Below are 20,683 nucleotides of genomic sequence, written 5' to 3'. Positions count from 1 at the left end.
AAGACAGACTAACACGGCCACCCATCTTGATCCACCTGCCCGTAGTCACTAAGCTGCAGCTTTCTTGCCTGTCTAGAATTTCAGAACTGCTTTCAAGGGCAGACCCGTTGAGAATGTCCTACAGTAGTCTAGCCACCGGGTGACCAGCGTGAGACACATTATGGGGGTGGGAAGACATCACGGACAATGTGCAGGCGTCACTTCCGGGTGCACCAGAAGTGACGCCAATGCGTTGGGAAGTTCATGAATCATGATCACCTTTCCTGTTGCTCCTGTTTTTCTGCCAGTGTCCAGTTCAGCAGTGGCAGAAACGGCCTAATAGGCTGGCAGATCCCGGCCCAACTGGAATCCGTCAATCTTTTTTTCCCTGTCATGTGACATCACAGCCATGCAGGATCAATTCTTTACGCTGATGAAACTGACCGTCCTTTTGGAGATCCGGTTTGGTGTAGTGGATTATAGGTATGCCAGTCTCCAGGTGGGACCTGGGGAGCCCTTTGAATTACAGCTCCACCTCCCCAATTCCCCTGGAGAAGAAGAAGAAGGAGGAGGAGGAGGAGGAGGAGGAGGAGGAGGAGGTGGTGGAGGAGGAGGAGAAGAAGAAGAGGAAGAGGAAGAAGAAGGAGGAGGAGGAGGAGGAGGAGGAGGAGGAGGAGGAGAAGAATTGGTTCTTATGTGCCGCTTTTCTCTATCCGAAGGGGTCTCAAAGTGGCTTACAGTCAGCTAGAACAATTATAACTTCTTCCCCACGACCCCCAATTAACATAATACTAGCGGGAATCTCTGTTCCTTCAATGAAGCCATTTGATCCCTAACAGTGTGAAAACAAGGGGCAGGGTCTCTGAGCAGCCCACAGGATGAAGGCCAAAGCACAGAGAATGTTTACATTAAGACCAGGAAGAAGAAGAAGAGTTGGTTCTCATATGCCGCTTTTCTCTATCTGAAGGAGTGTCAAAGCAGCTCCCCTTTCCTCTCCCCACAACAGACACCCTGTGAGGGAGGTGAGGCTGAGAGAGCCCTGAGATTACTGAAGAATGGCTCAGATGTCGCTTTTCTCTACCCGAAGGAGTCTCAAAGCAGCATATAATCGCCTTCCCTTTCCTCTCCCCACAACAGACACCCTGTGAGGTGGGTGAGGCTGAGAGAGCCCTGAGATTACTGCTTAATCAGAACAGCTTTATCAGTGCTGTGACTAGCCCAAGGTCACCCAGCTGGCTGCATGTGGGGGAGCACAGAATAACGCTCGGCTCACCAGATTAGAAGTCCACACTCCTAACCACTACACCAAGCTGGAGAAAATGGCTGCTGTGAAGGTGGACTGGATGGCATTGTACCCCACTGAAATCCTCCCTCTCCAAACTCCACCCAGTGCTGGCTCAACCCCCCAATATCTCCAGGGTTCCCCCAACCCTAAGTGGTTAAGAGCAGTGGCTTCTAATCTGGAGAACCGGGTTTGATTCCCCACTCTTCCTCCCCATGCAGCCAGCTGGGTGACCTCGGGCCAGTCCCAGTTCTCTCAGAGCTCTCTCAGCCTCACCTAACCCGCAGGTTGTCTGTTGCGAGGAGAGGAAGGGAAGGCAATCTTAAGCGGCTTTGAGAGTCCTTCAGATAGTAAGAAGCTGGGTACAAAAACCAGCTTATTTTTCAGTTTTTTAAATAGAGGGGCTTTCCGCACTCCTTCAAAATCGCACAATGGTTGCCAATTGAAATCGCTACAGTTTTGCCGTTATGCACAACATCGTTGACAATCTGCCACACACCTGAAACCGATCCGCAAAAAGCGCTTTGTTGTAGCGCTTTCATGGAAATCCCAAAAAGTGGATTCACCTTCCGGAAAGCGCTACACTCCCGAAACCAATCTGCAACACTAGCGGGAAAGTTCTGTGCGTTACCATTGTTGTGGTTTCTACAAAGTCCCTCCCCCTGGCTCTCTCCTTTGATCTTCTGGAGAAGCGATTGCCATTTTTTTTCTTCGAGCGAGTGGAGATTAACGCACCGGCGAGCCTTCGTTTAGCCAGTGAGGCTTCCCTGGCTGCAGTCCCTCCCCAGAGCTGTTTACAGTCACTAAGCACAATCAGCGCAGAAGCCCATCTGCTGATGTATTTTCCCTTTATTTTTCGCGCCCGTGAGGGGGGGGGGATTTTTTTTTTCACTCGGGGGGAGTGTGGCAACGATGAAACGGCAGCTCAAACACACATGCCAGCTGGATGGGTCTCTCCGTTGCAACGAAGCAACGCATATTCGTTGCAACGGGTGTTTTTTTTTTTAAAAACCTTTCTTAAAGGGAAAGGGGCTGTTTGGGAGCATGCTAATGGCCGCCCATTGGCTGCTTGATGGCCAGGGGCGGGACGAGCTTGGTAATAGCGCTTCCTTTCTAGCGATCTTTGCCGAGACCGAACCCTGTGGGAAACGATAGAAACGCAACTGGATTCCACTACAAAAGCAGTTATGCATAACAACGAATTCCACTATTTTAAATGACAATTTTTCGTTCAGCAAACAATTTGCTACATGGATCCCGGTGCGGAAAGCCCCAGAATTTTTCCTGCCTGAAAAACAAGTTCCCACGCTATTAATGGCAACAAGGTGGCAAGTTCAAATTTTGCTCTTGAAAAAAAGAAAGTAACAACAAGAGCACCGCCAGTTGACCGAAGCCCAATCCGGGTAACAAAGCTGTGCTCCATCGGAAGTGGTGTTTTTTGCCTTTATTAGCAACAACAACAACAACAACAACAACAACAACAACAACAACAACAACAACAACAACAACAACAACAACGAAAAACCCAGTTTCTCCCTTTAAAATCTTCTTCTAGCCTAATTCTGGAAGCCACTGTGCTGCTTTTAATTACACAAAACCCCTCCTTGTTCTAATTTTCCAGAACTGCCTCCATCGGCAGCCAGTTTCTCATTCCGCCCCGAAGGGTCCCAATCCACTTTCCCAGGCAGTTAAAAGTTATTGAGAGCAGGTTTTACTTCTTCCTGCTTTTGCCCTTACCAGGGGGCAAATGCCAGTTCACTGCCCTGGATTTACCTCTGAGTACTTGTATTTAGGAGCAGGCTACGTATTCCTGGGCTCAGGAATGCAAAGTAGGAGCTGGAGGGGAAGGGAGAAGGATACAACTCCCCATGCCGAATGAGACCTTTTTTGCCTCTTCCCTTTCTTCCTGGCAGCCCCCGAGGGTTCACCTCTCCCTACTTCCTTCTCTAGTTCCCACACTGCAGCCAACCCACGTTTATTTATTTAGTTATTGCTTAGGTTTCTAGACCTCCCTCCCAGCAGGCCAGCTGAGGGCAGTGTACAAAGTGGCATATAAACACAACATTTATAACCAGTAGAATTAATTTTAATTTAAAAATATATAAGAGACAGATTAATAGTGAACAGCAACTGTTTCTCCTCAGCAGCTACTGGGGGTTATTCCAAAAATAGGGCAGTCAGACCTCCTGGGTTTATGGAGATAAATGGGCAGGTGGAATGGATGTGGCCATAGATAAATAAATACATAGATGTTAATTGTGGGTTCATCTTCTGATCTATGTATTATTTTTGCTTGATTTATACCTCCACTTTCCTCCCCAACGGGGACTGAACACAGCACGCATCATTCTACCTTTTAATCCTCACAACAACCTTGCGTGGTAGGTGAGGTTGAAAGCGTGCAAATGCCCCAAAGTCACCCAGTGAGCTTCCACGGCAGAGCAGTGATTCGAACCTGGGTCTCGCCGATCCAGATCGGAAACTCCAACTACTACAACGCATTGGCTATCATTGGGGATGCCAGCCTCCAGGTGGGACCTGGGGATCTCCTGGAATTATAGCGCATCTCCAGACTGAAGAGAGCAGTTCCCTTGGAGAAAATGGCTGCTTGGAAGGGCAGACTCCATAGCATAAGACTCCACTGAGGTCCCTCCCTGCCCCCAAACCCTCCCACTCCTGGCTCCACCCCCAAAATCTCCAGGTATTTCTCAACCAAGAGCTAGCAACCTTAGCTATTACTGGGGGTGGGGGCTGCTTTTGAATAGCAATAAGCTGCCAGGCCTGGGTGAGTCATTGCAAATTGCAAGTCATTTTGCAGCTGATGTTCGGCCTGGCCCTGAAGAGTCTTCCCTGAAATACTAAAATGCAGCTGGAAAGAACGCTCTCCCGACCTTTTACTGAAAAACCAACCAACCCAAGGCTTCAGCAGGCAATACTGCTGTTGTTGCTTAGCAACGGCCACAGAGATATTTATTTCTCAAGCTACAGGTGCTGCTTCTGTTATTTATATTATTTTTAAAACCACAGGGTTGTTTTTTTTTTAAGTTCCTTTTCTGCAAACCTGGGTCCTTTTCTCAGACTTGTAGAAAGATCCGTGTTAGCTGCTCATGGCAAGTTCTCTGTTCATAAGTAGGTAAAATAAATCTGGAAAGAAACTTCCTGCCCTCCCTGCTTTTTACTGGAAAACAAACAAATAAGCAAACCAACCAACCAAGCCAAGGCTTCAACAGGCAGCACTGTGGTAGTTGCCTAGCAACAGCCAGAGAAGATATTTATTTCTTCAGCTACAGGTGCTGCTTCTATTTTGGGTTTCTTTTAAACCCCAGTTGTCCCCCCCCCCAAAAAAAAAGACTTTTCTGCAAACCTGTGCTTTTCTGTCTCTCGTATTTGCTCGTGGCTCCATTCTCTAGATCTAAGTATCCGCAGATTTGGCTGCATTAGAAACAAGACATACTGATGAGCTGAGGCAGAGCTTGAGGCAGGACTGCCTCAAACCTGTTGGCTGTGCTTTACCTCATTTCTCAATAGTCGGTTTTCCGGCTGCCCGCTTGCAGCTCTGAATGTTAACAAAGACCGGCGTGCTCGAAAGCAGGAGCTAGGCCCCAAAGTCACGCAGGAACACCATTAAGAAGTTCGAGTCCAGAGGTACCTTCTATTATTATTATTATTATTATTATTATTATTATTATTATTATTATTATTATTATTATTACTATTACTATTACTATTACTATTACTATTACTATTACTATTACTATTACTATTACTATTACTATTACTATTATCTTTCGATTTATTCCCGGCCACTCCCTTGCGGCTCGTGGCTGGTTACAACATCTTAAAACCCCATTAAAATCCATTAAAACCACGACTACAATTCGACATTATTAGTTAACTAACTAGCATGGCAAGATCGGCTAATCACTTCCTCTCCCACTACTAACAGGTGGAGGGGGGGATAGCAGTCCCAATCCCAATCCCAAATCCTGGGGGGGCATAGGTGTTAGCCTTGGCCTCAACCGTAGACCTGGCGGAAGAGCTCCATCTTGCAGGCCCTGCGGAACAATGGAAGATCCCACAGGGCCCGCAGCTCTCCCGGGAGCTCATTCCACCAGGAGGGGGCCAGGACCGAAAAAGCCCTGGCCCTAGTCGAGGCCAGGCGTGCTTCCCTCGGGCCGGGAACGACCAGCCCTTCTAGAAAGACCAATGAAATTTTATTCAAGGTATAAGCTTTCGTGTGCATGCGTCGTTCTTCCAACACTCTGTGCCTTCTTCTTCTTGTTAATAATAATAACAAGATCAGTATTATTATTGCCGAATGCACAAGTCTTAAATTTTTGCATCTGCCAGATTATTTCGATAGATGACATATATTGTAGCATGGGGCCGCTGTCCATACCGTTTGCTCTCAAACGGGGCATGGGACGGGAAAACGACAAGCCGTGAGGATTTGTGGGTGGCGAGTGAGCAATGTCCTACTTTTGAAGCACCCTAGGGTGTGTGTGGTTATCAGATGTGATGTCACCAATGGGTGGATAGTTCCGAAAGCTTTCCCGCCCTATGAATTGACGTGCAAGCTTGTCCTTCCCGAAATGTGCCGGCATCAGCGGCAGCAGAAGGCGATCCAAGACGCCTCAGTAGTCATCGGGGAAGCTGGATATACAACCCGCCTCCTTCCCAACTAGTTTGCTCGGCTCAGAACGTGCATTAACGCTGGATGTCTTGGTTGGTATATTAATATTTCTTCCTTTGGGGGTGGGGTTCACCAGCACTTTCCCAGACTCTCGCTCTGGGGGCTTGTTGTGACTTTGAAAGTGCGCCCCAAACGTCTTGCCCGGAGGTGGTTGGATTGAATGGGATGAGTCTGTGAAGTTCCATGGCTTGGTGTTTCTGTCGAAGTGTGTCACAAGAGCACTGCTGCATCAGGCCACGGGGGCATTCTCCTATGGAGTCCCAGGGAGGTCAGCCAGATGCCTCTGGGGAGCACACTGGTTGGAACATGCCCTGATGTGTATCTCCAGCATCTGGAGCTTAGTAGCATATTTGAGAGTGATGCAAAATACTGGGGTCAGAAAGGTTAAATGTGGCGTTTGTGGCTGTACCTGGATGATCCCTCTAGTAACATTGGACGGCCTCTCTGTAGTGCAGAAAAATGAGGTGAAGTGGATCTAGAGTGGAAACTGGAGAGGGGGAATCTTAAGCTCAGGGTGTAGTCTGCACGGGGCTTTTTACCCACTCCCAGATCAACTAAATCCCTACAGTCTACACTGAATTCTATTTCCATTTTGTTTTTAGGCACTTTAAATTTTCCCTCTGTAAAATGTATGATTGATTTGTGGGGACCCTACCTTCGCCCGCGATATCCTGGAGTGGATATAAGCCTTGATATTTCAAAAACCGCCATGAGTAAATGTGCAGATCTCTGCTTTTTGCGAACTAACGTGCTGCCTCATGCCTTCAATGCTGTAGCAAAGCATTCTTCCCTGATTGGCCAGGACGTCAGTTCGAAGACTTCCTGGTTCCCGGTTGCAAGGCTTCCCTTAAAGAGACTGCGCTCCAGAAGCCCTAACTTCTCTCAGCAGAGATTTGCCTCTTGTTATTTCCCTCTCCTCTGCTGTCTCCAATCCTCCCCCCACCCCATTCAAGAAAAGAAAGAGATTGCTGTGCTTAGCTTCCCTCCCCGCTCTGAGCTTTCCCAATCGAGTGCAGAACACTTTGTTTCAATGGGGGGGGGGGAGGATAGGGGAAGACCCGAGTTCAGGTCAATCTGAATTCAGCAGGATCCATAATGGAAAGAACAAAGTAAATGCAGAATCAGCCCTGGCACTAGCTTCTCAAGGTGACCTTCAAGAAGCTCCATGTTTTCCACCCTCAGCCCCTGCAAATGTAATTATAATTAAGGGCTGTCCAGTTGCAATGAACTTATGGTGACCCCCTTGTGGGCTTTCTGAGGGAAGATGTGATCAGAGGTAGCTTGCCACTGAATTTCTTCTGCGTAGCAATCTTGGACATCTTTGGTGGTCTCTCATTCAACTACTGACCTTGTTCGACCCTGATCACCTTCTGGCTTCTGACAAGCTTGCATGAGTCTGCCCTGGGGCTGCCAGAAGGGGACGGGGGCAATTACTGAGAGCAGCTGGAAGGCCCATCTGTGTCACTGACCTGGAAGTGACACCATCATAGCCTGGAAGTGATGTCATCAGTTCCGGGACATCAGGGTGACGCATTGGTATTAGAGCTAAAACTCTATGGCAAATTTGGCTTCTGCAGTGGGTTGGACTAGATGACCCAGGAGGACCTTTCCAGCTCTATGATTCTATGATCACCACCTACAGCCTTAGGCCTCCTTCTGCTCCCTCTCCCCGCCTTCTCCCATGGCGGCTCTGCCTCATGTAGGCTAGAAAGAAGAGTAGGAGCTGAGAAGTCAGCTTGGACTCCTCCCCACTAGATCCCCTTCAGAATTCCCATGGACTCCCCAGGATTCCACAAACCCCCGTTTGGGAATCCCTGCACTGCATGTATGCAATAAATATATCACAGTTCCCTGTTCTGCATAATATTGTTTGCATCTTTCGCATGGATTCCTCTCCGTCTGATAAGGTGCAATTCCCAGAACTCTTTTCCTGGAGGTGGAGCCATGAGAATTAAAGCGAGATAAAATCAGCACACGTCTTGGATTTCTAGAAGGAAGTGAAATATGGAACAAATGAGAGCACGGTCAGAGTTTTATCAAGATCCGTGCTGATAACACATAATAGGATTCAACAAGGAACAACCTCCTACATCTCAATGCTCTTTGACAATACACCTGTTGGTGGCGGCCAGAAAAATCTTGGCTCAGAACTGAAAGAAAACTAAAAAAGTCAAAAGCCAAAGTTACTGGCAAAACATCAGGGACTAAATGTCACGACCCCAGGAATGCAGTTCACTGACCATTTCCTCACCCTTTAAATATAGTGTAACGCTTATGAAGTCGTTATATTCTGGCCACTCCACATGACATCCTCAACATCCAGCGTCTGGGCAGTAACCGGACGGCTACATCCTCCATTTTAAAGTGCCAGTTGGGGAATCTCAAAAAGTGAATTCATCAACATATTTAGCATGAGCTAAGGGAGAGCAGCCAGCATCCCACCGGCCAAAGATAGGTATGGAGGCTCAAACGCACGAAAAGTGCCCACCTCGTCCCACCCATGCTCTTCATTTTTTAAATATCTCTGTTTGTGTGTGCGGGTGTGCATGCAGGGGAGGGGAAACAGTGGCAGCGAGCCCTCATTGGTTACTGTGTGTGTGTGTGTGTGCACATGTGTGTTTGCATGCAAGGGAGGAGGCAGCGTCAGCAGAAGGGAGGATTTTTTTTCTTTTTCCAACTGAACTGCCTGGAGCAATGAATACACCACGAAAAGAAAGGGACGGTTCAAAATTATTGTAACAGAAAACAGAACCTATCCCGGGCTATATTAAACAATTCCACAATAAATACAAATAAACGTTTCTTATCTCTTCTTATATGTTTATGTGTATAAGCACAACCAGAACGGCCTCTAGATTAAACCGTTTTCAATTTTGTTTTCCTCAGTGGTTGTCCTTCTTTAAATTATATTATATATATGTGGCCTTTGGCTCTCAGGTTTGGGGAGGTCTGGAGCAATGAATAGACATTCAATCGCGCAGGCAAAGGCAGAATTTTCCCCCCCACAAAGATGTAGCACAAAGCATGCTTCTCTAAGCTTGCCCCCCATCAGGTATGAGATTTATTTTTAAAAGAAGCAAGCATCATGATTGGTCCCTTGGCCCCAGATCATCCTCGTCGCTCTCCTCTGTACCCTTTCAATTTTATCGACGTCCTTCTTGAAGTGAGGCCTCAAGAACTGCACACAGTATTCCAGGTGTGATCTGACCAGTGCCGTATACAATGGGACTATGACATCTTGTGATTTTGATGTGATGCCTCTGTTGATACAGCCCAAAATGGCATTCGCCTTTTTTACCTGCTCATGTTTAGCTTACAATCCACAAGTACCCCAAGGTCTCGTTCACACACAGTGTTACCTAGAAGTGTATCCCCCATCCAGTAGGCATGTTTTTCATTTTTTCTGACCCAGATGCAGAACTTTGCACTTATCTTTGTTAAATTGCATCTTGTTCTCATTTGTTCAGGACCAACAAACAGGAGTTCCAGGCATTGGCATAAAACTGAAGCTAGTCTTTATTGAAGAAAATCAGGAAGAAACAAAAAAGGTCAAAAACAGGCAAAACATGGTCAAAGACAGTTTTGCCCCAGAAAGCCAGAATTATGCCTTTGTCCCCACACCCCCCCCCCCCAATTCACATAATTCAAGCAGGAATCTCTGTTCCCACAATAAAGTTTGATCTGTAACAGTGTGAAAACAACGGGCAGGGTCTCTGAGTAGCCCACAGGATGAAGGCCAAAGCACAGAGAACATTTCCATTAAGACCCAGAAGAAGATGAGGAGTTGGTTCTTATATGCCGCTTTTCTCTACCAGAAGGAGTCTCAGAGCGACTTAGTCACCTTCCCTTTCCTCTCCCCACTACAGACACCCTGTGAGGTGGGTGAGGCTGAGAGAGCCCTGAGATTACTGAAGAAGAAGAAGAGTTGGTTCTTATATGCCGCTTTTCTCTACCAGAAGGAGTCTCAGCGTGGCTTACAGTTGCCCTCCCTTTCCTCTCCCCACAACAGACCCCCTGTGAGGTGGGTGAGGCTGAGAGAGCCCTGATATCACTGCTCGGTCTGAATAGCTTCATCAGTGCTGTGGTGAGCCCAAGGTCACCCAGCTGGCTGCAGGTGGAGGAGCAGGGAATCAAACCTGGCTCGCCAGATTAGAAGTCGGCGCTCCTAACCACGACACCAAGCTGGAACAACCAGATAAGACATTTGCACACCATAGCAAAGGCTCTTCAAAGAGTATAACCGGTTACACAGGATGGGGAGTATAACTCAAGGCCAAATTAGCATGAACAGCCATGGCTCATGAAGTGAGATCTACCAGACCATGGTTGTCCAACCCGGAAAACCCACAACCGAAAGCACTTTCCAAGATTTTCCCAATGGCAGATTCTTTCAAAGGGCTCCCGTTTCGTTCAGTCTGCCAGCTGGCTCTCTGCTTTACTAATCCAGCTGTCCATTTCCTCCTTGCCTTGCAGAGTCTTCTGGCGCATTTTCTGCGATGGAGGGAATGTTCAATAATCTCGAGCAAGCCCTTGGAGTAGTGGTTTGTACTTTCCAGCGCTACTGCCAGAAGGAAGGCAACAGGCATACGCTCAGCAGAGGGGAGCTGCGGGATCTGTTGAAAATGGAGCTCCCCAGTTTGAAATCGGTAAGTATTGCACACCCGTTCCCAGTGCCCATCTGGGGATCCCCTGGAATTATAGCTCAACTCCAGGCGACAGAGGTCAGCTCCCCTGGAGAACAGGACGCTTCTGAGGGTTCCTCCTGGCTCCAAATCTCGTCAGTTCCTGGCTGAACCCCCAACGTCTCCAGGTATTTCCCAACCCTGAGCTGGCATCCAAGGAACTCCCTGGAATTATAGCTCCAGGTGATAAAGATCCTTTCCTTTGGAGAAAACAGCAGCTTGGGAGGGTGGGTTATTCAGAAGGATATGAAAAAGCAGATGTGTATTTAGCATAGTTAGATTAGGAACTTCCTGATGTTTTTTTTTTCCAGATAGTTTCCTTCTATATCCTGATAGGCTCATTGGGACACTTCCTGCTCCCTTGAGTAGACTTCCTCCCTGCTTGCCCCCAGAACAGTTGCCTCCAGAACAGTTAGACAGTTTATCTCTCTGTCCTCTCTCTGTACGAAGTTTGTTTCTCTCCTTCGTTCTTTTGAGCAGCTTGGTGCTCCACTCGCTTGCGTGTCTAAACTATGCCAACACCAACCAGCGAGGCAATACTACATTTGGAAGCGACCTCAGGGACTGTGTAGGCCCCCGTTGCGCAGCTCAAGTTCCTAGAGGTCTTGTTAAAAGGAAGCCATGACTGTTGATCAAAAACTGGCTGGATAATTTCAGAAGGGCACCAACCCATTCGCTTATCTTCCTTCCTACTCCACGTTTCCCCCCTTCTCTAGTTAAAAATAAAAGAGGGAGCCCTCGAGGAGCTGATGGCCTTACTCGACTCGAACAAGGACGGGCAAGTGGACTTTGAGGAGTACATCCGGTTTGTGTCATCGGCCTGCACCTTCTTCCACGACTTCTTCAAGGATTCTCCTGCCGTCCACCCACGGGTGCAGTAAGGCCCATGCAGAGTCCAAGCTTGACGCAAGCGGCAGAGTCTTCATCATCAGGAAGAACCGCTTCAGGGATAACCTGACCTGTGGAGCCCAGGCGAGCTTTATCCCATCGGATCTCGGACTCTAAGCAGGGTCGGCCCTGGCTAGCGCTTGGAAGGGTGGTCTCCATGGAGCACCAAGGTTGTGACATGGGTCAGGCTAATCACCTCTGAATGTCTCTTGTCTGGCCACCAGACAATTCTGAGATCTCCTGGGGGCTTTGCACAAATGCCATATGGGTTTCCAGCTGTCTTTGGACTACAGTTCCCATGAGCCCCTGCCAGCACATGCTGGCAGGGGCTCATGGGAACTGTAGTCCGAGGACATGCTGGCAGGGGCTCATGGGAACTGTAGTCCAAGGACAGCTAAAGAGCCAGACAACAGGAATGTATGTTTTGAAGATTAGAGTCCGGTAGCACCTTTAAGACCAACAAAGATTTGTTCAAGGCGTGAGCTTTCGAGTGCAAGCACCCTTCGTCAAGTGCAAGCACCCTTTTTTGCACTCGAAAGCTCGCGTCTTGAATAAAACTTTGTTGGTCTTAAAGGTGCTACCGGACTCTGATTTTATTGTGCTACTTCAGACCAACACGGCTACTGTTTTGAAGATGTCGGACTTCTTTCAGTGACTCAAAATAGTGACTCAAGATGGCCCTTCAAACGTGCAGGCTATTAAAACCAAACTGTGCTTCGGAATGGAGGGGAAAGTGGCATAGAATATCCCAATTAGGCCAGGTGTGGCCAAAACAGGGCTCTCCAGCTGTCCTTGCACTACAGTCCCCATGAGCCCCTGCCAGTATGGTGAATCCACTTTTTGGGATTTCCCTGAAAGCGCTACAACGAAGCGCTTTTTGCGGATCGGTTTCAGGAGTGTTGCAGATTGTCAACAACGTTGTGCATAACAGCAAATCAGTAGCGATTTCAATTTGCAACCATTGTGCAATTTTGAACGAGTGCGGAATGGCCCCTTCTTTGGCATTGTTGGGAAGCTCCCCTCCCCCCCAAAAAACCTAGCCACTTTCACAGTGATCCTTGCCTCCCTGGTCCTTGTCCACACACTCCCCCGTCACTCACTGGGACCAGAAAGATTGTCCCGAAATGCTGACGTCACCTAGAAATGACATTGGCAACCCAGGGTCATCAGGGGTTGATGTTCTGGGTTTGGGGAAATACTCTATGGTTTGAGGTCAATTTTCTACCATAGAGTTTTCCCAAAACCCAGAGCGTCGGCCCTCGACATCTCCAATGTGGTGACATCACTTCCGGGTGACATCAGCACAGATTGGCCGCTATGCATGTTGGGAGTGTAACGAGTCGAGGGTGCTCCCGTAGTGTGTGGCTGGAACGCCCCGATCCAATGACGGAATGGCCATGCGCTTTGTACTTCTCTTAGCTCTGTGGCCTTCATCAGCCCTCCGCAAAAGTCACAGTCCCGCGGTCCTCATGCTTCATTCCTTTTGGGGAACCTAAGCAGCCGTTTTCTCAGCAGGGCCTGGCTAGGCTCCAAAAACTGACATCGACACATGGGGAAATGATAATCTCGTCTGCTAACATGCACATCCACGTAAATGCATGAATAGGAACATTCAGGTAGCATAGTCGTGTTTTCCTGGTACAGCAGCCATTTTGGGCCAAAGGTCACATGATCCGGGGTTTGGCTTGGTGAGGTTTTTCGTGCCTGTCTAGCTACAAAGCATAAGGATGTGAGAAAAGCCCTGCTGGATCAGACCAAAGTCCCATCAGGTCCAGCTAGAGATGCCGAAATCCAGGTGGGAACTGGGGGTCCCCTGGAATCGGAACTTGTCTTCAGGCAATAGAGAGAAGTCCCCCTCCTCAGTGGATGTATGGTGGTATGCCCCACTGTAGTCCTACCCCTCTTCAAACCGCACCCTCTGCAGGCTCCACCCCCAGGTTCCCCCTAACCCGGAGCTGGCTACCGTAGGTACAGCGTTTTGTTAACACGGCGACCAATCGGCTGCCTCTAGGAAGCCCTGTGATACCCGTAAATTCTGTTGAACTGTAACTATTGTAACAGTCGACCCAATGTTAGGTGAATTATTGTATGAAATATTCTTTCAAGAAATGAAAAGTAATTTAATATTGAAACTGGGTCATTTACTTATTTATACTTATTTAAGAATCGTTAGACTGCTTTTCTCCCCAAGAAGAGAAGAGAAGGGAAGAGAAGAGTGTGTTGGCAGAGTAATTAACACAGTGAGGTTGCCCAACCAGATTAAATTGTAGATAAAGGTTTATTTAGGAACTGATATACTTGATAAAAAAAGAAGAGAGACAGGGAAAGGTGTCAGAATCCAGTCAAATTTCCAACAAGCAGACTCTTTGGTGCAAAGAAATCTTTTTATTCGAAGGAAATGGCATGCAAGGGCAAGGCATCCCTTGCTGAAACTGAATAGCTAACAAGCTAGCCTAGCCTTATGGCCCACACAACCCTCTTCTCAATTAGGTTCTTGGTGTGGAAATTGCGGTGCCAGGTTCTATCCGTTTCCCAAGCTACGTTCCCACACAAAGCCCGCAAACTCTTCACTAAACAACAGGCATTCCTAAACCACTACATCACCCACCAAGGGCAGGGCACAAGTTATGAGACGGGGAGATATATGTGGACATTTGCTACACTGTTAAACAGGGTCAAAGGAACACGGTTAGTCAGTAACATCACATGAGAAGACCAAAGAAATATATAGGCAAGCTTTCATGGCAAGAACTTGTGAACAGAACTGTGACAATGTGTTCCTGACCACATCTCTCGCCGACAGAGAGGGTAAGACTGAGTGTGGCACTTCCAAGAAGAAGAAGGAAATCGCCCTGAAGAGAAGCAGTCCAGACTCAGAGACAGAGCAGGAATGACACTTAACAGGAGAGAGAAGGTGCTCACTAGGGTTGTGCAATTCGGTAGCCGAAGTGGCCATTCGCTCGCGGAGGGGGGGAGGCGCCGGCGCTAGAAAGCAGTTCTCCCAGAGTTCTCTCAGCCCCACCTACCTCACAGGGTGTCTGTTGTGGGGAGAGGAAGGAGACTGTAAGCTGCTTTGGGCAGTGAAAAGTGGGGTATAAAACCTTTCTTCTTCCTTTCTTCTTCTTCTTCTTCTTCTTCTTCTTCTTCTTCTTCTTCTTCTTCTTCTTCTTCTTCTTCTCCTTCTCCTCCTTCTCCTTCTCCTCCTCCTCCTCCTCCTCCTCCTCCTCCTTCTCCTTCTCCTTCTCCTTCTTCTTCTTCTTCTCCTTCTTCTCCTTCTCCATCTTCTCCTTCTCCTTCTCCTTCTCCTTCTCCTTCTCCTTCTCCTTCTCCTTCTCCTTCTTCTCCTTCTCCTTCTCCATCTTCTCCTTCTCCTTCTTCTCCTTCTCCTTCTTCTCCATCTTCTCCTTCTCCTTCTCCTTCTCCTTCTCCTTCTTCTCCTTCTCCTCCTCCTCCTCCTCCTCCTCCTCCTCCTCCTCCTCCATCTCCATCTCCATCTTCTCCATCTCCTCCTCCTCCTCCTCCTCCTTCCCCCCCTTTGCAGGATCCTCTTCTCCTTTGTATACTAGATATTCCTTTTCTAAAAAGAGAAGAGAAAACCTGTTCACACTTCAGTACTTGTAACGAGAAAGAAAAACGGACGCTCAGCTCAGGTCTCTGTGGGCTGGCAGAAACGTTCTCAAGACCCTTCAAAAGCTCGTGCAAGTTACTGAAGAGCGAGCGCATCCAGGATTCCAGTGGCAGGCAAGCACTTTCGGGAACGTGCCGTGGGAGTGCGGGCACAACATTGGAAGCGATCCCTGTTGAGAGGCTAGGAGTCACAAGTATGTCTTGTGTTTCGGAAGGCATGCACATCTAGGCCTTGGGGAGCTGATGAATATCAGAAAGCTCTTGTATGCAGAGTTTGCGCTAGGTGCCCTCTAATGGCCATGCTGTCCTAAATGCAGCCCTTTTATGGGTGCATGCTCCTATAGGCTTATGTCCCTGTCCCCGAAATTTACTCTGGCAGGTATAAGAAGAAGCAACATCACGGTGCTCTAGGGATTTGAGGATTCCTAGAATTTCATGTTATCACCTCTCGCTCTGAAACCCAAGTGACATCCTGGCATTGATCAATGTTGTTCCCCCTCTCCATTTCCCTCCTAAACTCCACTGAGCAAAGTTTGGGAACAGGAAGGATTGGCGTACCTGTTTCCCTGACAACAACCCTGCAAGGTTGATTAAGCTGAGAGAGCATGACAAGCCCAGGGTCACCCAGGGTTACAGTGACCTGAAGCTGGGTTTCATCGATTCTAGCCTGATACTTATAGGTTGCCAACCTCTAGGTTTGGCCGAGAGATCTCCTGGAATTACATGAGATCCCCAGACTACAGAGATCCATTCCCCTGGAGCAGGGATTCGAGGACCCCCGGGGGACCGCAAGAGCTCCGGAGGGGGCCCGTGGCCTTTCCTCTCCTAACTTAATGACTTAGTCACCAGCTTCCACTGCGCCCCCTTATGAGTGTGAATCATCTCACGATTTCTGTGCTTGGGAGGGGGCGGAGCCTGAACACCTAGGCCCACCTGACTCCGCCTCCTAAAACTCCCTCGATTCGCCTTAAGCCTGCCTGTTAATGAGATGTGATGATGTCACTTCCTGTGACACGGCACTTCCTGTGGGCGTGGCGTGGAGGCGTGGCCAGCTGCCATCACTTCTGAGGCTCCTCGAAGCCTAAAAAAATTATCTCAGGGGTTCCTCCGTGGTCAAAAGGATGGAAAAGGTTGCCCTGGAGAGAAGGGCTGCTTTAAGAGGGTGGACTCGATGACCTTATACGCTGCTTAATTAGCCTGTGGGTTTGGCAGGACGCAGACTCCAAGTTCTTCGAAAACAACAGCTCTTTATTAACAACTCCTACGCCAAACGCCGAGCAGAGGAAAACAGGCCCGCAGGCAACTTTTCAGTACATTTCAGGCAGCCCAATGAAAGCTCTGATTGGCCCTCAACGGGGAAGCCTGATTGGCCCTTAATCGGGCCCCCGGATTGGTCCATTGTTAGAGTTCAGTTTACTATTGGTTGGCCTTCAAGCCATCGTTTGCATATAGCGTGGACTGGCCCCATGCATAACATAGCTGATGTCCTTTCTCCTCTCCCTTCCAAGGCTCACCCCCCAAATCTCCCGGAATTTCCTGATCTGGAGTTGGCATCCCTACAAGCTGACATCGCTACTCGAAAGTTTTTCCAGTTTTCTTCTGGCTGCCAGTAGCTTTCCTGGGCCTTCCACCAGGAATGAGGGATGCCAGCCTCCAGGTGGGAACTGGGGAAACCCTGGAATTCCAGCTCACCTCCAGATGACAGAGATCAGATCCCCTGGAGAAGAGGGCTGGCTTGCAGGGTGGACTCAATAGCAGCATGCCCCACTGAGATCCCCGTTCTCCCCAGGCTGTATCCCCAAATTTCAAGGAGTTTTCCAACCTGAATCTGGCAATCCTATCCCCTAATCTCCCTAGGATGCCAGTCTCCAGGTGGGGCCTGGGGATCCCCTGGAATTCCATCTCATCTCCCGACTACAGAGAAAATGGATGCTTTAAGGGGTGGAGTCTGAAGTATTGTACTCCACTGAAGTCTCTGTCTTTCTCAGGCTGCATCCCCAAATCTTTAGGAGTTTACAACCCTATTCCCCAGAGGCCAGGGGAAACCTGATAGCCCTATTAGGGACTTCCCACCAAGTTAAACCTCCTGGGTATAGTCTGTACAAGGTTTTTACCCACTCCCAGATTGACTAAAACCCTGCAGTCTACACTGAATTCAATTTACATTTTGATTCTGGGTGCTTTGAATTTCCCCTCTGCAACATGCATGATTGATTCCTGGTGACCCTACCTTTCCCCCGCAATATCCTGGGCAGATTCTGCACTGACTTTGTTTTCTCCCCGTTGTGGATCCTGCTGAATTCAGATCGATTTGAACTCGGGCCTTCCTCTATCCCTCCCCCCAAATTGAAACAGAACGTGTCCTGCACTCACCTGGGAAAGCTCAGAGAGGGGAAGGGAGCCAAGCGCAACAGGAATCTCTTTCTTTCTTGCCCCCTGTGAGGTAGGTGAGGCTGAGAGAGCCCTGAGATTACTGCTCGGTCAGAACAGCTCTATCAGTAATGTGCCAAGCTCACCCAGCTGGCTGCAGGTGGAGGAGCGAGGAATCTAACCCAGCTCTCCAGATTAGAAGTTGGCGCTCCTAACCGTTTCACCTAAGCGGTCAGCAGTCTTAAATACCCATCGGTGGTTTCACGGAGAACCACAGAGATCCTTTTCCGGCAAGAAAAACATGTTTTGATTGTTGTGGGTTTTCTGGCCAGTGCGGCTGTGGTCAGACCCTGGCTACACAGCCCGGAAACCCCATAACCACCTGTCGGCTCCAACCGTAAAAGGCTTCGACAAAAAAATACGCTCAGATTTGGAGATGGACCAATCCCTCCCCTTCCCCAATGAAACCCAAACCTTTCCTCTCTTCAGTTTTCATTATGGAATGTATCCAGTCGCAAGTAGTTATTTGGGCTCCTGGCCAGTCATAACTCGGTGTCACGTGATTTCCACAAGAGCTGTCATCAAGATGTCCTCGGAAAAAAACCCTTGTCCCTTTGCAGGAGTTTATAATGACGATGAAGGACTCCTCAGGGTTTTCTTGGCTGGGTTTCAAAGCAGAGCGCTCCTCTGGCTGCTGAACTTGGCCTGTCTCTGCCTCAGCCTCCCTCAGCTGATCCCATACACATGCTCCTAGTGATGGCTTCGTCGTCTACATTTGAGTCCTCCTTTTTGTTAACGGAGTTTAAATATGCAAAGAGAGCTCAGCACCAAGTTGGGGGAAAAAAAAAAGAATGAGGGAGGCATCCTCTGGGCATCGGGTTGGGGTCACTGTGGTGGGCAGGTAGTTGTGAGCTTCCTGCATTCTGCTGGGGGGTTGGACTAGATGATCTTGGAGGTTCCTTCCAGCCCTATGATTCTCAGACAAATGGCTTTATTATTTATTAATCACGACATTTATATTCCACCCTCTCTCAAATGCTCAGGGCGGATCACGTAAATTAAAACATTTATAAAAATTAGAAACTTTAAAAAATGTTAGGTTTCTTAAAAAAAAATTAAAGCTGCAGAATTTAATTTGTCTGAAAGTCACACCCTCCTCAGGAAGAGAAAAGGAGAGGGACAGATAATCGTCATATCATCATGCCATATATATAAAAAGCTTACAGTCCTTCTGACAACCTGCTGAATGTTTCAAACCCTCTGATTAGCCCTCACTGGGGACACGCCCCCAATGGGGAGGGCCAATTTTAGGTCTTCCCAACCCACCTGCTTCTCCTCCTCCTCTATGCTGCTTCAATAGCTGGGTGATCTTTAGTCACAGTTCTCTCAGAGCTCTCTCAACTTCACCTCTTTGACAGCCAGAGTGGTATAGTGGTTATGTGTAACGGCCCCTAATCCAGAGAACTGGATTTGAATCCCCCAGTCCTTCTCCACAGGCACCCAGCTGGGTGATCTTGGGCTAGTCTGAGTTCTCCCAGAGCTCCCTCAGCCTGACCTTGTTGACAGCCAGAGTTGTGCAGTGATTAAGAGCAACAGCCTCTAATCTGTAGAACTGGGTTTGAATCCCACACTCCTTCATCACAGACACCCAGCTAGGTGATCTTGGGCTACTCACGGTTCTCTCAGAGCTCTCTCATCCTCCCCTCCTTGACAGCCAGAGTGGTGTAGTGGTTATATGCGATGGTCCCTAATCTGGAGAACTGTGTTTGATTCCCCACACCTCCACATGCTGCCAGCTGGGCCATTCCCTGTTCTCTCAGAACAGTTCTTTTGGGGCAGTTCTCTCAGAGCTCTCTCAGCCCCACCAACCTCCCAGTGTGTCTGTTGTAAGGAGAGGAAAGGAAAGGTGTTCATAAGCCGCTTTGTGACTCCTTTGGGGGGGAGGTAAAAAGTGGGGTACAAAAACCAGCCCTTCTTTCTCCCCCACTCTCCGTTTGCCCTCCCCTTCCTTCACTGCCCATGCCCAAATGCCAGGGCTGAGCATGCCAGGCAGATCCGTGGGTGAGTCACTGCTTCCTCTCTCTTTGTGGCAACGGTCTCCTGACTCAGCAGCTGCCCAAGCTGGGTGTCGACTTCGAATGACCAACCTTAGCCTGGAGGGTCCCAAAAGAAGAAAGAGTTCAAACGCCAGGCCTGAGCCCGGCCTCCGCTTGCCAACTCTGGGAATCACTGGAGTTTTTGTGGGTGGAGCCTGGAGAGGTGGGGCTTGGGGAGGGGAGGGCAGAAGAGCAGAAGGACGGAGCGTTTCTCAAAAGGATAATTAAAAAACAATAATTTTATTGTATTTTTGTATTTTGCCCAGTGCTGGTTTTGAATGTTGGTATTGTTGTGAACCACCTTGAATCCGATTGCAGGGAGAATGCAGTCAAGAACTCAAATAATAAATAAAAAAAATAATAAAGTGGGAGGGCTACTGTGAAGAAAGATCTCCATTCCCCTCCCTGAGGTTGGCTACCGTATCTCTTCTTCTAGTTGTCTTCAGGTTCCTCTTTTATTCTCAGAGTCATTGCTCAGAGGCATTGCCCAAACAGGGTGCTTTCCACATGGCAGGGATTCTCCACATAGCTTTCACTACAGCAGTGGCAACACAACAGGCATACAAAAGCATTCTTTATACTTCCCTTGCCTAGTTGCCGGATTGCTACAATACAGTAATGTTGTAATGATACACTGCCTTGCTCCTTTGTATTCTCAGTTTTCCCTAAAACTCTAGACCTTTTTCATTGCAGAAAGATAAAGGAAAAGGTGCAGCTTGAATCTCTCTTCAACAAAAAGAGCCAGAGACCTTTTGTTATTTTGTTACCTACAGCTGGAGTGAGGACATTCATAAAGGGTTTTATCAGGCAGCTGCAACATTTGGGAATTTGCTGAAGAAGAAGGGAAATCAGTGAGATTGTACCACCTATGTCTAGGGGGAGGATCTTAGTCAAAAATTTCAGATAGAGAAAAAGTTGGAAATAAACCAAAAATGATATTTCTTGAGAAACAAAGTCCCTAACACACATTAATGTTATTCAAACTAAACAAGCATACAAGAAAAAAGAAAAGGTTTGAGATGGTATCAAAGAGGATTGTTTTTTGGGGGTAAAAAAAAGATTGATA

The 20,683-nt window shown here is 48.2% G+C and overlaps 1 protein-coding gene across 1 annotated transcript; it reads left to right on the top strand.

Annotated features, from left to right (window-relative positions):
- The first annotated feature begins 10,437 nt into the window (after positions 1-10,437).
- Positions 10,438-11,781, top strand: LOC143831363 (protein S100-A2-like). The gene is made up of 2 exons (XM_077324394.1): positions 10,438-10,600; positions 11,353-11,781. Exons 1-2 carry the CDS (start codon positions 10,451-10,453, stop codon positions 11,515-11,517), a joined length of 315 nt encoding a protein of 104 aa, XP_077180509.1. The 5' UTR covers positions 10,438-10,450; the 3' UTR covers positions 11,518-11,781.
- Positions 11,782-20,683: the final 8,902 nt, after the last annotated feature.

This window comes from Paroedura picta, chromosome 1 (assembly GCF_049243985.1).
Source record: "Paroedura picta isolate Pp20150507F chromosome 1, Ppicta_v3.0, whole genome shotgun sequence".
In the NCBI taxonomy this organism is placed as follows: Eukaryota; Metazoa; Chordata; class Lepidosauria; order Squamata; family Gekkonidae; genus Paroedura; species Paroedura picta.
Note: the sequence above shows the minus strand (reverse complement) of the source record. Positions and strands in the feature narration are given on the sequence as shown.